A 17,932-nucleotide genomic window follows, 5' to 3' on the forward strand; every position below is an offset into this window, starting at 1 on the left:
TACTGTGTCCGACCACCACTTTGTCACTTTCTCTCTCCCCTTGAAGTCCACCACCTCCCTCGCCCCTACACCTCACATGGTCACCACCCGCCGCAACTTGAAATCCCTCTCTCCCTCCACTCTCCAGAACAATTCTGTCCACCGAGGAAGCCTCCTCCACTCTGTTATCCTCCCTCTCCTCCTCTTTAGATGCTCTCTGTCCCCTCACCTCTCTTCCCTCCTCACCCCTCCCCCTCCTTCGTCCTTCACTGCCAATGACTTTGCAACTTACTTTACCAAGAAAGTAAAAGACATCAGCTCCTCATTTACTCCTATGCCCATCCAGAAAGCACCTCCCCAAACCCTCACCTCTGATGGCCTTACCTGCTTCAGCCCTCTCTCCGCTGAAGATGTTCACACAAAAGTCACGTCTAACCGTGCCACCACCTGTTCCCTTGACCCAATTCCCTCCTCCCTTCTCCAAGACATCTCACACAACATCTTGCCATTCCTGACCACCCTGATCAACTCCTCCCTCACTTCAGGCCTTATTACAACTCCTTTCAAGACAGCTACAGTAAAGCCACTCCTAAAGAAACCCACCCTAGACTCAGCTGACATCCGCAACTACAGACCTATATCTCGTCTTTCATTCCTGTCTAAAACCCTGGAACGCACCGTCTACAACCAACTGTCCTCCTATCTTTCAAAAAACGACCTTGTTGACCCCAATCAGTCACGGTTCAGGACTGCTCACTCCACTGAGGTGGCCCTCCTCACAGTGACTGAGTCCCTCCATGCCACCAGAGCCTCGTCCCACTCATCTGTCCTCATTCTCCTTGACCTATCTTCTGCGTTTGACACAATCAACCACCAAATCCTCCTCTCCACTCTGGCTGAACTTGGCATTGCTGACTCTGCTCTAACCTGGTTCACATCATACCTGACAAATCACACCTTTCAGGTCATATGGAATGGCTCCTTGTCCAAACCCTGCTTTCTGGAAACTGGTGTCTCTCAAGGCTCCGTACTAGGACCACTTCTGTTTTCACTATACACTAGATCACCAGGCTCTGCAATCACATCACATGGATTCTCTTACCACTGTTATACAGACGACACCCAACTGTTCCTCTCTTTTCCCCCCATCCTCTGACGCCCACATTGCAACGTGCATCTCTGAATGTCTGGCAGACATCTCCGCTCGGACAGCTGCACACCACAGCTCAACCTTCATAAAACTGAACTCCTCTTCATCCCGGGGAAAGACTGCCCTTGCATGGACCTGTCAGTCACTGTCGAGGACGTCACAATATCACCATCGACTGCGAGGAACCTAGGCGTAATCCTCCACGACAGACTATCCAGCACCCCCAACATCACTGCTGTGGCCAGATCCTGCAAATTTGCCCTCTACAATATCCGCAGTGTCCGGGCTTTCCTCAAACAATGCAACTCCTGGTACAAGCACTGGTCATCTCCCACCTGGACCACTGCAACTCACTCTTGGCTGGACTCGCAGCCTCTGCGACTAAACCGTTGCAGCATATCCAGAACGCTGCAGTGCGCCTTGTTTTCAATCTACCCAAATTCTCCCATGTGACCCCCCTCCTCTGCGACCTCCACTGGCTTCCTGTTGCAGCCCGGATCCGATTCAAGAAGATGGTACTGGCCCTCAAGGCCGTCAATTGAACTGCACCCATCTACCTCCAAACACTGGTCAGACCACACGCCCCAGCGTGCGCACTTCGCTCCACTACATCAGCTGGCCGGCTTGTACCACCATTGCTGAGAGCAAACAAAGGTCGCTCCTCCAAGTCACGACTCTCCTCTATTCTGGCGCCTCAGTGGTGGAACGAACTCCCGACCAATGTCAGGACAACAGAGTCAAAAAAGTCCACTCTTTTGTTACCTCAAGGCTGGATTATTGCAATTTCCAAAACAGACGGCCCAAATCAGTCTCTAAAGACTCTCCAGCTGCATGTGTACTGACAACAACTCATATTAGAGAACATATATTCAAAATCCTCCTACTCACATACAAAGCCCTTAAAAGGAATAGTTCACTCTAAAACAAAATTCAGTCATTATCGACTCACCCACATGCTGATGATAAGTCCGGTGTAGTTTCTTATTCCTCAAAGTGCAGCTGGAGACCCACGGGGCTACCCTCCGGCAACGATAATCCATATAACGAGCGTAAATGGTGTCCCAGCTGCACTTTAAGGAATAAGAAACTACACCGGACTTATCATCAGCATGTGGGTGAGTCGATAATGACTGAATTTTGTTTTAGAGTGAACTATTCCTTTAATGGCCAGGCACCAGCATATCTTAAAGACCTAATAGTATATATAGAATATAATATTACCCCACACGAACGGTGCACTCTCAAGATGCAGAGTTACTTGTGGTTCCTAGAGTCTCAGAGTAGAATGGGAGGCAGAGCCTTCAGCTATCAAGCCCCTCTCCTGTGGAACTATCTTCCAGTGTCTGATTAAGGAGGCAGACACCCTCTCTACGTAGGGTTAAAATTTCCTATTTGAGAAAGTTTATAGTTAGGGCCTGCATAGGCTCTTAGCTATGGTGCCATAGGTTTAGGCTGCTAGGGGATTTCCCATGATGCACTGCGCTCCTCTCTCTTTCTCTCTGTCTGTACATATCATGTCTCATTAACTCATGTTACTGACTTGCTTCTTCCCCGTAGTCTCTGAAGCAGATAGGACGGGTGGAGGAGCAGCGGTCTGCCATGTGGATAGCCAGCTTTCTTGCTCCACCTCATGAGCCTAGAGTCGCTGTTGCAGCGACAAGCAGGTTGGAGTGTTACTGCAGCTCAAACAACACTGAAAACAAACAAACTATTGTCTGTGTGTGCTAAGAGTATGGGTCAAGCATTGAGAACCAAACCAATGAAGCCAACCAATCAGAGGCGGAGTAGGGCGGGTCTTATGAGAACGAGTCTGTCTTCTTGAGCAGTATGACTATGCTCTCTGTTCTGCTTCAAACAGAACAATACAATGACAAGGAACAATAGTAGAATGCATTCATACTGATTTCACTTGTTAGACCCATTAACTTTACAAGCAAAATAGCGACATGATAGGTTGGTAGATATCATCACAGTCCTACGACGGTATTGCTGCATTTTTATCGCGATATTTTGATTTTTGATATTTTTCGGTACATCGTTAAATCCCTAGCTTTCAGTGTTTCTATCTTGCATAGTATCACTCTGAAAGTGACTCCAAAGATACAATTTGCCACTGTCCTCGATAAAGTTGTAGTGTGGACTACGCCATCCACTTTAGTTGGAAAGATTTTATTTTTGTGAACACTTCTATAGCCTTCATTCCTCTGAAAGCTACACCTTCTTGGGCTGTTTCCTCAAAAGAGGTGGCCACTGAACGCAGGCATAGTTTTAAAGCATATGTACACCAAAACATACACCACTGCCTGCTCATCTCTGTGGTTCCCCTTGAAAAAAAGTAATACAAGTCATGCAAATGCAGAATAACCATAACCAGTTTTGAGTCACAATGTAAATTGCTGCAGCTCTGTTTTGGGTATTTTACATTTTACTAGACCATGCATTTTCAGGCAAATGATTGGGGAAAGGCTGGGTATAACACCGAGCCTAAATGCAAGTAATGTTACAGAGCATAACAAACCAAACATGGCATTCTTGTGCACAAGAATTAAAGCATGTCTTTGAGCTCTATCCACAAGTTTGTAGACCAGACAGAAAGACAAACAAATACAACTTACTCAACTATGGCCTCTCGGTCTGCAATGTCTCCGAGCACCATGCGCTGGATGATGCTGTTGTGTTCCTCCTCTGACAGGTTCTTGTGAGAAACCAGGGGAGTGCTATACTTGGTGGCTGGGGACGGGTCGACCCCCTGCAGCCAGGCATGGCTCTCAATCTCCTCCAGGGAAGCCCGTCGCTTGGGATCCCTCTGAAGCATACGGTCTATCAGACTGAAGGCAGGATGAGAAGAAGGAGGAGGGATAGGAAGAGCAAAATTAAAATTCATCTGAATCTAAACAACACAAACTTTAAAATGATTACACATTATCAGTTTTATTAAAATTTACAGCATGCACATGCGTCATCTTGAAGTTCACCTTTGAATAAGGCAACGGTTGTAAGCGATTATTTTATTTAATGACTGGATAATAACCTTGACAAGATGAACATTAAGCAGGCCACATGTTTGTGAACACTTTTTATGCCATCATGAGACGTTGCAATGTAACGTTAACGGAGCAGAGCAGCCGTCAACAGTAACAAAACCAGCTGGCAACCGCTAACAAACACACACATTGGCATTCAACACATTTAACAAGCTCTGTTTTGTTAACCAAATACACCTAGGCATGCTTTCAAATCATTTAATACATTATTTAATGCTGTTAACTTTTTAAAATGAAAAGGCTGCAGATCGTTTATCCTGATTTCCAGTTGTGTCTCATATTGTATTGCAGCAGATTAAGGACACCAATTAATGGTTTAGCACACAATTAACTGAAGCAAAAGACTGAAAATAATGTTTCCTTTTCACTTTCACTTTCAATCATAATGATTCGAGAATTGTTTGGAAACGAAAATCGATTCTGAATTTGACCGGGCACCCAAGAATCTAAATTGAATCAAATCGTGAGATTGCCAAAGATTCGCATCCTAGTGGACACAGGACCCTAGACTTTGATTTACCCTACATAACAAGACATAGATAACTCACTTGGTGATAGTGCATTTCAATATACTTGTCTCTAGTTGTGCACATTTACATCATCTGTTTTTGTAAACAGTAAAGATGTCCCGAGCCTGATCTGAGAACTTTAGGACATCCTCAGTCCTAAATAGCCTCGATTGAATTGATTGAACTTGAATTGACATGATGAAGTGACACATGATTACAACCCTGACAGTCTTTTATAAGAGGCTCAGTAATCTGCCACCAGTCTCTCTGGGACAACACAGTCTTTTTGTGATGTAGCCAACATTTCAGCTGTTCTCTAAACCAGGACTTGTTTTTCCAAGTACAATCCAACCTGTTTTTTGGTACATCGAGGAAGAGCAGATGGAGGATTGAATGTATGGTGTATTATGTACAGTGGCAGACTGTGCCAGACATTGGCTCTGACAGAGCTGAGGATGTGAAACTACATCTGGTCAAATGGCAGCTTAAATTCCACACAAATTACACTGTTGAAAGCTGAGATTGCAATTTAATCGGATTAGGTGGAATATGGAATCTAGTGAAAAAGACAGAAAAACCATCATGCACCCAGAAGTAAGCCATCTTTGTCATCTGCATAATAAGGCAGAAAAATAGGCATTAATCTCAGGTACACAATGCAGATGACACAGACTGACAAAGACATGCATTAAATGAAAAAGATCTTCATGAGAGACTTACAAAGTAGATGCTGTCTCAACTGAACTACAGGACACACAATACAGTGGGTTGTATAGTGAGAGTTCAAAAGGGCCTCCTTTATTGTTGTGCTCTAATACCAGAGGGCTGTCTGTTACATTCATCAAATGTAAACAAACTTGGGTTTTTCGGCTTGTCATTCATATACTAATTACAAGGGTGGATGTGTTTTGCATTGAACATTAGTTTTAGTGAATAGTTGCCCTCTATAGAAGCAAAGAAAAATACTGTACAGTATTAACACAGTGCAATTAGGAGCCCCACACAGAGTTAATTAAATTATACAAACATGGGTTGATAGCCGTTCGTAACCATTAGTCAGCTGAATGTTTAACTATGCGGTCATGAATTCTGTCTGACGAGTCGAGTCATACATGTTATGAGCTTTTTGGGGGTCTCTTTAACCGTTTTTCCACCAAAATAAGCAGTGTGTTTGGGTTTTTTAAATGCAGGTACACACGCTTGAATAGTGTATTGACCCCATTCCCACTTCCCGCAGGCAAGGCAGCCCTTCTGTGATCTTTATCTGAAGCGCTACCTTGTACATCAAATTCCTTCCTCATTTACGCGCCACCACCAGATGTTTATAATGCGCTGTGGAATTTAGCATGTTCACAACCAAGCCCCCAGGAGGAGCACCAGGCTTTGAAGCAGGTTTTAAATTAAATCATTTTGTCCCCATTCAAGTTAGCTGGGCGATAATGCAGAAGTTAGCCAGCTCGGTTGGCAGAAATCTCTAGTGCGCACGCTCTATGGGCTGCACAATGCGGAAGCTATGTGGAAGAGCCCCAGCCTTAAGTCGAGTGCTTTTGGCTTGATGCACCACTGAGCAGCTTTCGTAGGAATGAATGGGGCTCTGCCTCGAGGGCTGTGTCCAGTAGTAGTAGGTCAATGGTTCACCCGGGTCTTACATTTAGATCAAAGCTGAGGTGAGGTGATAAAAACCTGTGTCTATTGCAGAGTCAGTTGACCCGGGTGTAATGGCGAGTGTACACATTCCCACTGCACACAAAAGCCTGATCTTAGCGGGTTCCAGTGGGATTTTTGACCAGTGGAAAAGGGGTATATGATAAGTAACCCTAACTAGCGTTAGGATGGATATACATAAATAAGATAATAGCGCATGCAATGGCTGACATTAAACACATTGCGCCCGGCTCTATATGAAAATATAGGGCTACACCGACATCATTAGCACAAACGGATACCGTTTGCCAAATGAACAAGTAGGCCCAAATAGTTAAGAATGTGTTGTAGACAGCGTTTAACAACATTTATACACTGTGTTCCAAATTATTATGCAAATAGGATTTCAATTAAACAAACATTTGATTTTTGGTTTTTCAATGAACGTTTTCAATTGTGCTGCTTCTCCTGTCTGTTTAGACACGTTTGGTAATTAGTTTGACAGGTGAGCCTAATTAAAGGGAAACTACTTAAGGAGGTTGTTCCACATTATTAAGCAAACCACTGGTTTCATGCAATATGGGGGGAAAAAAAGGATCTTTCTGCAGATGAAAAGCATGCAATAGTGCAGTATTTTGCAAAAGGTATGAAAACATTGGATATTTCACGAGAAATTAAGAGAGATCATCGTACTGTGAAAATATTTGTGTGTGATTCAAAGCGCAGACGGGTTCGTTCAGATAAAGGCGTGTTAAGGAAAGTTTCTGTAAGGCAAATTCATCGTATTAAGAGAGCAGCTGTGAAAAAGCCACTGATGAGTAGCAAACAGGTATTTGAAGCTGCTGGTGCCTCTGGAGTCCCAAGAACCTCTCGATGACCTCCTCCAGAGGATGGCTGATGTGCATAAAGCTGTATTTCGGCCATCATTAACCAACGCCCACAAGGAGAAACCATTGCAGTGGGCTCAGAAATACAATGAAGATAATTTTCATACATTTTTATTCACTGATGAATGCCGTGCTACACTGGATGGTCCAGATGGATGGAGTTCTCCATTGCTGTTCAGTGTTCTCCTGACGGTGAACATTAATATTAGCCAATGTGAGAGAGACCTTTAGTTGCTTAGAAGTTACCCTGGGGTCCTTTGTGACCTCGCTGACGATTATACGTCTTGCTCTTCGAATGATCTTTGTTGGTCGACCACTCCTGGGGAGGGTAACAATGGTCTTGAATTTCCTCCATTTGTACACAATCTGTCTGACTGTGGATTGGTGGAGTCCACACTCTTTAGAGATGGTTGTCAGGGTTTCCCCCAGTGTATTATAAGCCTGGCGGGCCGCCAGGTCTTACTTGCCCCCCCGCCAGGCTAGGCATTGTTTATTAATTTTTTTTTAATCAGTCTTGCGCTCCATCAACACAAGATCAGGTGTCTTTTTCATCACCTGACAATGTCACAACTTTGTCGCGCATAACGGGACATGTCACGGACATCATGCTCATCAGACCGCTGCTTCACCAGCTGACCGAGAGGAACGCACCAAGTCGACGTCGACCTCGTAGCCGTTAACGTGAGCTGAGCCGCGGCTCTAGAGGCTCAGCCAGCTGCTGCAGCTGCTAGTAGCTGTTAGCACGTCGTCCCCTGCAGCGTCAGAGCTTTCTCTGGTCCAAACAGTAGATTACAGATTGTCTTTGGTAGATCTGTGATTGTCACGTTTCCATGACGACTGACCGGAAACAGACGCGTGGTCATGTTCACATGACTCCAGATTGTAAAAATCTCTGAGGAAAAAAACAAAAATCTCTGGAGACACCAGGCAGTTGTTTTTTAGTTTTTAGTGCAGACAGACAGTTGATATTATTTATCTAAATAGTATTTTTATTATTTATTTATTTTTGTGGTCGGTTGAACAGCATTTAAAGAGTGCAATCTTTAAGACCTGGTGTTACATAAATGTCTTATAACAACACATGATAATGATAATATTTTCAAATTTCCAGTCAACTTTTAACATTGATCTTAAAGCCTTATGGAATCACTCCTAAATTCTACTACTCCATTAATGAATCTGTTACCTATAGAGCCCTGCCATCAGTCAATGGTCAGGGTCAGGCCCCTGACATAAAAAAACACGCTTGGGCACCGGTGGGCCGCTAATGGGCCACCCTACCACCGGGCTTAACAAGTTTCCTGGGGGAAACCCTGGTTGTGTAACCTTTTCCAGCCTGATGAGCATCAACAACTCCTTTTCTGAGGGCCTTAGAAATCTCCTTTGTTCGTGCCACAACAATGTGTTGTGAAGATCAGACTTTGATAGATCCCTGTTCTTTAAATACTTTAAATAGAAGAGGGCGCCCACTGATTGTCTGATTGTCATCCCATTGATTGAAAACACCCGACTCTAATTTCACCTTCAAATTAACTGCCAATCCTAGAGGTTCACATACTTTTGCCACTCCCAGATATGTAATATTGGATCATTTTCGTCAATACATAAATGGCCAAGTATAATATTTTTGTATCATTTGTTTAACTGGGTTTAATCTTTATCCAACTTTAGGACTTCTTAGGAAATCTGATGTTGTTTTAGGTCATATATATGCAGAAATATACAAAATTCTAAAGGGTTCACAAACTTTCAAGCACCACTGTAGTAACTGCACAGCGGAGGCCACAATGAAATCATGATTGTGGTATATAGTAAAATGTTTTGTTTGTTTTTTGGTCTGAGGGATTCTATGCTCAGGATTTTGTTTATAGTGAGAAGTCTTGGACTCTATCATTTATTTGTGAACAAGGGCAGCTTTTTATGTTGTTAGTTATTCAGAATATGCTGAGGCTTTATTAATTTACTACATGTATGCTGCTACAGCGGTGGCCAAAAGTGAGAATGAGTATTGGTTTTCAACTTTGCTGCTTCAGTGTTTTTAGATCTTTTTGTCAGATGTTACTATACTGAAGTATAATTACAAGCATTTCAGAAGTGTCAAAGGCTTTTATTGACAATTACATTAAGTTTATGCAAAGAATCAATATTTGCAGTGTTGACCCTTCTTTTTCAAGACCTCTGCAATTCCCCCTGGCATGCTGTCAATCAACTTCTGGGCCACATCCTGACTGATGGCAGCACATTCTTGCATAATCAATGATTGGAGTTTGTCAGAATTTGCTCAAGTTCTCAATGGGATTAAGGTCTGGGGAGTTTCCTGGCCATGGACCCAAAATTTCAATGTTTTGTTCTCCGAGCCACTTAAGTTATCATTTTTGCCTTATGGCAAGGTGCTCCATCATGCTGGAAAAGGCATTGTTCATCCCCAAACTGTTCTTGCTGGTGGTTGGGAGATGTTGCTCTCGGAGGATGTTTTGGTACCATTCTTTATTCATGGCAATGAATTCTTAGGCAAAATTGTGATTGAGCCCACTCCCTTGGCTGAGAAGCAACCCCACACATGAATTGTCTCAGGATGCTTTACTGTTGGCATGACACAGGACTGATGGTAGCGCTCACCTTTTCTTCTCCAGACAAGCTTTTTTCCAGATGCCCCAAACAATCGGAAAGGGGATTCATCAGAGAAAATGACTTTACCCGGGTCCTCAGCAGTCCAATCTCTGTACCTTTTGCAGAATATCAGTCTGTCCCCGATGTTTATCCTGGAGAGAAGCGGCTTCCTTGCTGCCCTTCTTGACACCAGGCCATCCTCCAAAAGTCTTCGCCTCACTGTGCGTGCAGATGCACTCACACCTGCCTGTTGCCATTCCTGAGCAAGCTCTGCACTGGAATTTAGGAGACTGTCCTGGCGTTTGCTGGACTTTCTTGAGCACCCTGAAGCCTTCTTCACAACAATTGAACCTTTCTCCTTGAAGTTCTTGATGATCCGATAAATGGTTGATTTAGGTGCAATCTTACTAGCAGCTCAATATCCTTGCCTGTGAAGTCCTTATTGTGCAAAGCAATGACTGCACGTGTTTCCTTACAGATAACCATGGTTAACAGAGGAAGAACAATGATTTCAAGCACCACCCTCCTTTTAAAGCTTCCAGTCTTGTTCTAACTCAATCAGCATGGCAGAGTGATCTCCAGCCTTGTCCGCGTCAACAGTCTCACCTGTGTTAACGAGAGAATCACTGACATGATGTCAGCTGGTCCTTTTGTGGCAGGGCTGAAATTCAGTGGAAATGTTTTTTGGGGGGTTAAGTTCATTTTCATGGCAAAGAAGGACTCTGCAATTAATTGCAATTCATCTGATCACTCTTCATGACATTCTGGTGCAAATTGCCATCATAAAAACTGAGGCAGCAGACTTTGTGAAAATTAATATTTGTGTCATTCTCAAAACTTTTGGCCACTGCTGTACAGGCACACTTTTTTTTCCTGTTGTTTCTTTGCAAAGCTGGGACAGTTGCTGGCAAATGTAACCTTCCAGCTGACTTGCCACATTTCTTCGATTTGTTTTATTAATAAAAGATATTGGAAGTAAATTCAGTATGGATCATTACAGATGTTTTGCATTGAAAGTACCAAGTAGTCACACAGTGAGGAAAAAATAAATCCTGTATAGAAAAAAAAGATGCATCAAGGTGCATCGATAATCGTTTTATCATCGCATCGCAGCCCTCTGAATCGTAATCGTTTCGAATTGTGAGGTGCCTCGAAATTCCCACCCCTAATATTTTCTGTACTCCCCCAGATTCAAACAATGGAAATCAACAGGCTTTGAACTGGCTAAATGCTAGGGATGGGCATTTCGAGTAATTTTCTAACCGAGTACCCGAACTTGGTCCTAATCGAGTAACCGAGTAATAAAATATATGACTCATAAATGCGCTCTGTCCGACAGACAGCGCACTGCTGACACACAGCGTCGTCAGACAAAATATCAGGTGGTTAATAAGAGTAGATTGGAGTTTAAGATGCACATGTGAGTTTATGACTGGAAAAAAAAAGTTTCCCCTCTGGACGGAGCGCATTTATACCCTGGGATTTTTTTTTATTTTTTCAGTAATTAGTGGTGCTTATGCTTTCGTGTTTCTTGAACCTTAAGTGGTTTCGCATCGAACTCGTTGAGTGGTTGTAAGCCAGTTTAAGGTTACAAATGCGGTTACATGCTGCTATTCCGACATGCCGCTATTTAGACAGTGACCTGTAATTGTCGGAATAGCGGCATTAAAGTTATTTTTCAAGCGTCCCACTATTTCGACATTGTTTTTTGCCATTGTCGGAGACTTGTCGGAATAGCGGCATGTCTAAAGAGAGACATGTCGGAATAGCAGGCGGACCTCGAAATATTGCATACATGTTAATTTACGCATTATTTATTAGGATTTACGGGAGATTTCCTGATAGTAGTGATCACACACGGCAACAGAGCAACCATCTTGATGTAAATAAACGATCTTTGGCAGATCATGTTTTCCCATTGGATTTGAGCCCGTCATGTGACGGCACACGGGTCCCTATTGGACAGGCTTGACTGCTCGGCTTCTGGGTGAGCTAACGTTACAAACACACCGGTGGGGTCGGTGTAAAGGCTGAAATAGACGAGAAACAGAGCGACTATACACCCGGCATCGCTGACAATGAAATAATCCTAGGTTAACCGATTAATAATTCGTAACCGATTAGCAGATTGTCCACTCGGGTACTCGAGTATCCGAGTAACCGTGCACATCCCTACTAAATGCCAGTTATGACGCATCTCTCAACAGAGAGGAGAGGGTTGAGTGTTTCTTTGTGAGTATGTAAACAAAGGAACACAGTGTTCTGTTGGGTTGTTATTAGCTCAGAAACGGTCCTTACAATGACTGTCAACACGTATTGCTGTGACAAAGACAGTACATTTGTCTGTTTCAACACTTTTTTATGGGGCTGATGGTGGCCGTGGCAGGGAACGGTGGCGGGTGGTCGAGTTAAAAAAACAAACATTTTATTTTTTAGTCTAATTGCTAGAAATTAAATCAAGGATGACAAAGACAAAGCTCCGAAGTAGGACATGTGGTATTGCAAAAGCAAGCTGGTGAATATAATTAATTAACTGAAGTGTGTAAATGCATTTTGGTGAGTCAACAGGGACCAGAGCTTAGAAAGTAGGAAAGATCTGGACACACAGTAGTCCTTTTCACACAGAGACTCTGCCTTAACAGCACAGCAAAGGCTCACCATTTCTCTGCATTTGTTTGTTCACACTGAACCAAGCAGCTCCGGTGTAAAGCCGCACCAGTGTGTCAATTTACAGTACGACAGCACGGCAGATCCAAAAGAGGCGTGATGGTATACATCATGGCGTTGAGATCTGTGTGGTTTTTTTCAACCTGTTTCCTCCAGTCTCCACCTGTTAATCTAAACATGTATCCGCTGACTGTTTATAATCATATGGATGCAGTTATAATTTGTTGTGAATGAGATCCTGGCCGACCATACATTGTGGAAAGTGTCAAAGTTAAGCTATTCGGTCTAAATTACATAATCGCCATGAGTAAACAGTGGACGCTGTCTGACTCTCTCACTCGCAGGCAAGGATTTGGTAACTTTTTATTAGCGTGACTAAATGCAAATATGAAATTGTCCAACATCTGCGAAACTGCATTTAAAAAAAATAAAATAATAAGAGTAAACAAAATTGATGCGTTTGCAACTATCATAAAGAAAAGAGGCTGGCAGGAGTGCTGCAGGAATGAGTCCTAGAACCCAGAGAATGATTTAGCATTTTTGCCCTCCAGTTCTCTTATCTCAAAGTCAATGGGCTTTGCTTTTAACAGCATTTATGTGTCTTGAAAAAGGCGATTGGCAAAATGGAACTAAAGAGGTGGTCAGGCACTTGGTGCGGGCCGATACCCTATCGGCGATGGTTTGGAGTCATCAACTTCTGAGCCCTCAGCCATCATAACATTGTTATTTAACCTCAGAGTTTCCATAAGGCACAAGAGCTGTTGGCATTGTATTCTATGACTCTCTTATTAAAACTGCCCAGTTTGGCGAACCCAAGTCACGTGACATTGGTGCCAGCAGTGTTTCTATTTGCATTTCCATTAGTGTATTTCTTTCATTATGGCATCGTTATTTGTGTTTTCTAAGCTGAGCTTCCTCAGTTCAGGTAGCCGGCTAGCTTTGTGTATACCTTCTTGGGCCAAACAGCTAGCAGGAGATGCTCCACATGTCCATAACTTAGCAGGCATATATACGTATATAGTCTAGTCCTTGTGTCAAAGAAATATGTTTCCAATACTGCATCAGCTCTTTGGATGTCCTGGTTCCCTGCCATCACCAATAAGTAATGATCAGACTGAGAAAAGAGAAAAAGGGTAACAGAAAACCATGACAGTTTTAAACTTGTTCAACTTCTGCATAATTTTCTGCTTTCATTTTCTAAGCCTAAATTCATAGTATCTGCCTGCACTCTTAACACTCTCCAAAACAAATCTTGCTCCTTGTGTTCCTCTATGAGATACACACAATATCTCTGTCTGTGTCTGTCTACCTTCCTCCGAAACATAAGGCAGCTGACAAGCTCTGCCCTCCCAATAAGCAACAGCTCACACTGAGGGCAGGTGTTTCAGAAACAATTTGTGTTCCACCAGTGTCCACAGAGTTTATATTACAGCTTCTTTTGATTAAACATGATATTAGCATTTCAACAATGTAATTTCTTTTCACTTGTTGCTGGCACTCTACATAAAAGGTACGTTTCTTACTGGAATTTCCATTCTGACCAGCAGTGGTCAACATATACACTAACTTTTTCTACCCTTTCACGTTAAACCACGGTAAATAAAGTACCTACACTTCAAATGCTATGCATTTGCATTTTACTATTCTTCAGATTTATCCTAGCTTGAAATGAGGAGTCATTGGTTCATCAGCCATGTTGTTCATTATGTGATGCACAATTGGCCAAAATCTGAAAAATCTAAATCTAAAAAATAATAAGGATGACAGAATAAGACAGCTAGTGTATACCACAATAGCTCTAAAAGAAAAACATTGCCTACATATCATTTGCGAATGTAAACTCTCAAATATAGTTTACGTACCCTCAAAAATCCAATGCTGGTCATGCTATATTGTATTCATCTTAATTTTCTTTTTTCCAAACTTCACAGTGCACCTTTAATCAAATGAACGCCATCATATCACAATAAAAAAAATCCATTTGCTACTAATAATTGAGCCATCTGATAGCAATGATATTTGATTATGACAACATAACGTCAAACTATAAGTAAACTATAACTCAGTTTCATGGTAAGCCTTGCAGTTCTATTTGCAAGAAATGTCCTGAATAGAGTAATGACAATATCCTAAAGAGGGATTGCCATGGTTGCCTAAACAAGCCCAAATCCTCTCTACTCGGTGTAATGCTATTGTTACGATGCATTGATATCAGTGTTTTCCTGCTACTGAAATTTGTAGCCTGGCCAATTCTTTTTCCTTGGGTCTTTCCAAGTGACTTACACATTGCAGATTCAGCCAAGACACTTCAACCTCAGTTTAAATAAAGAAGTTTCAAGTATTTTTCTAATCCCACCACCTTTGTCATTTATGACCACATCCACTAGTATCTTCTTGGAATGGTTCAAAGATTATGGCCTAAGTCTAGATAAACTGTTTCTCTAATTGAGAAAGTTTAGACAACAGTGAAACAGCACAAATCCTATACTGTGCTAAGATGAAACACTGCAGTATCAGCATAGGCTGCTGGGAACCCAAAATTGTGATAAGGGTGGATAATTTACCAGTGAGTGACATAGTTAAAATATAAGCATAAGACTTAGCATGCAACAGATAGCTCATCTGCTCTGAAGTCAGAGCCCATCAGATTGCTCACAGCTGTTTCAGCTTAGCCCTCCAATAAAGTTAGATCTCTCCTTCAACTCAGAGGAGAGAAGCGTTGATTTCCTGTGTCTACAAATACTCAGCAGTGACAGTGGAAATCAAGAATTGGCCTTCACAACATGTTGAGCACAGTGGCTCTGATGCCATTGCTCTTGCCCATGAAACACCTCAGTCATTACCCATTGCATCAATTCAATTCTTATTTCGGAAAAGTTTTAGTTTTCACCTCTGACAGTTTGTCTGATCTGATCCACTACAGGATGTCTAATACAGGATACGGACAATCAATTCTGCAATAGGTCTTTGAAGTGAGGGGTGTTGTCAAAGACAGATATTAAATGCTGTGATACTCAAGAAAAATTAAGACAATAAGGTTAACAGTGGATACTAAAGGGCCTTGTCTCTCATTAAGCTGATGAAAATCTGTGAGGACAACAGATTGGGTCAGGTTTAAAATTAAAAAAAACCCAAAAAAAACTGCATCATGATAATTTCCTTAATTAAACATGGACACACTTATTCGGAAAATTGTCAGTTTATACTGCTTCAAGATTACCCCAGTGTATCTTGAGAGAATTAATTAGTATAAAATTAAGAGTGTGACTTTCAAACACACACAGCAACTGCTACTTTATTTGCCTAACTGCCTGACTTTATTTTGAAAGTGGAACATGTGTTGGCATGTGCTGTTGGACTATACTGCTCTGCTGGGCTGCTCAAACTGCTGGCAGGTTTTGAGTCACTGCCAGCTACGGGAGCGAATTGGTCTGCGGGGCCTGGAATAAATCAGTGTGGCTCCTGCTGTGTTTCAGTGACTTCTAATAATAACTGAGGGAAGGGGTTAAGCTATAGCTGATAAAGTATTTTCTTGTACTGCAGTTTTTAGCACAGTCACATATTGATGATACATTGGTTATTACATTAAGGCATTACTTTTATTATGTATATTTTATATTGTATTTATTTATACAATTTCTTATTTGTATATGACACTGTATGATAAAATATATTCCATTCAATACATCATATCATATTACAACCCACATTTATTTAAACCTGTCAGTGTTTCCCATAGAATGGAGTTGTAGCAGTGGAGGTGTCACACACGCAAACAATAGTTTGTACATTTGCAAAGTGCGGCGTAAAGTACATATGAGGTGTGGTTAGACAGTCTTTTTAACTAATTCGAAAATTCAAACCTGCTGGGGTGAAAATCTAATATTAACTTTAGAGAGCTCAACTACATGAATTCCTTAGTTGGACACCAAAAGTAATGCTGTAACTAGTGAACACTTCATCATCCTGCCCGGTAAGGAACACTACATTGCTCTTGCCAACACTGCTAGTTGTGTTTACAGTGATATACTGGGGAGGCAAATTATATTTTTTCCAGGATGGTTATTTGTTTTATAACACAGGGGTCTTCAAGGATTCCCTTGGCTGATAGAGAGATGGAGAAGAGATCTCCTACTGCATATATGGCATAAAAATCTGTTGCATATTAAACTGGGCCTACATGACGTGAAGGGCGGCCTATAGTGCCATGTTTAAACAAGTCAGCAGCAATTGTAACATGATTAATGTTAGGCACACAAGCCTCACCCTCTGAAATTTCTCCTATCATTTCTGAGGTGGAAGCTTTGTCAGAGTCTCTTGTTCAAAAAACATTCATTGTGGATGACAAGAATGTCTGTACACTTATCATAGACAACTGCCAAATACGTCTGACAAGAAAACCGTTACGGATAGGTGCTGCACAGTGATTTAGTATAAAGGTAAGGTTAGCTTGCTCACATGACTGTGCGAGGAATCATGGGTAGACTATCATCAATGTTGTTAAATTAAATGTTTTTATGATAATGATAATAATAATAATAATAATATGTTGGATTCATGTTAATGTGTATTTTCAGACATTTCATTTTTGAAAAATGTAAAACTTTCAAAATAATCAAACAAGGATTTGGCCACCTCCCTTCAGTAATTCTGAGGACTCCTAGGGGTTGCAGACCCTTTGTTGAGGACCCACATTATAACATTTATTTTCTGTCATGAAAGATGTAATAATGCCACCTCAATGGGAATGTGTTTTCACTAATCGTTAGCCATGAGGCAGTTCTCACACACCATTTTTGTTCCTGTTGTGGCTTGACAGCTTGACCACAGTATACAGCTACAGATGAGGCATTCAAAAGCTGTTCAGATGTTGTTGGACATACCGTATTGTTACTGTCCGTACTGTAGTTAGACTGATTACTAATATGAGATATTACTTGTAGATCTGAAACACCAAATAACTGTTGATCGATGCTGTAACATATCTTATACTATATAAAACATGTTTTGCAGCACAGGTATTACTATGGCACCCATTGAAAAAAGTGGCCTACCCATGCAGTGATCAGTCCTCTGCTGCAAGCTACTGTAACTGCAGTATGGTTACAGGTCAAAGCCCCCAGCTACACACTAAAGGCCGTGTCTGCTTAACGCTTCTGGCTGTTCTCCAAAACACTTACAGAGTATGTCGACAATAGTTCAGACACAGACAGAGGGAGAAAACGTGATATACAAACTAAAACACAGAGAGATAGGTAAGTGGGGCAGAATAGCAAGTCAATGCATGGTAGCCAACACTGGGGAAATATGATAGGAAATCAAAAATCACAAGACCAAGCTCCATATAATAAAATGTGAGCTTTTAGATATATTTCCAGTGGTGTCCATACAAAACTGAGTGGACAGAGTAGTTCATTGGTCCTGATCAGTCATCGCTGTGCA

General features: G+C 41.9%; 1 protein-coding gene across 2 annotated transcripts in view; it reads right to left on the reverse strand.

Moving 5' to 3' along the window:
- The window catches only part of snrka (SNF related kinase a), a 67,098-nt gene that overhangs the window by 17,783 nt on the left and 31,383 nt on the right, over positions 1 to 17,932 (reverse strand). For both annotated transcript variants that reach the window (XM_084357491.1, XM_084357490.1), the window contains exon 4: positions 3,745 to 3,957. In XM_084357491.1, coding sequence (XP_084213617.1) covers positions 3,745 to 3,957 — 213 coding nt within the window. The remainder of the gene's footprint in view (positions 1 to 3,744; positions 3,958 to 17,932) is intronic.

Source organism: Pagrus pagrus (genome assembly GCF_965226575.1).
Source record: "Pagrus pagrus genome assembly, chromosome: 7".
Classification (NCBI taxonomy): Eukaryota; Metazoa; Chordata; class Actinopteri; order Spariformes; family Sparidae; genus Pagrus; species Pagrus pagrus.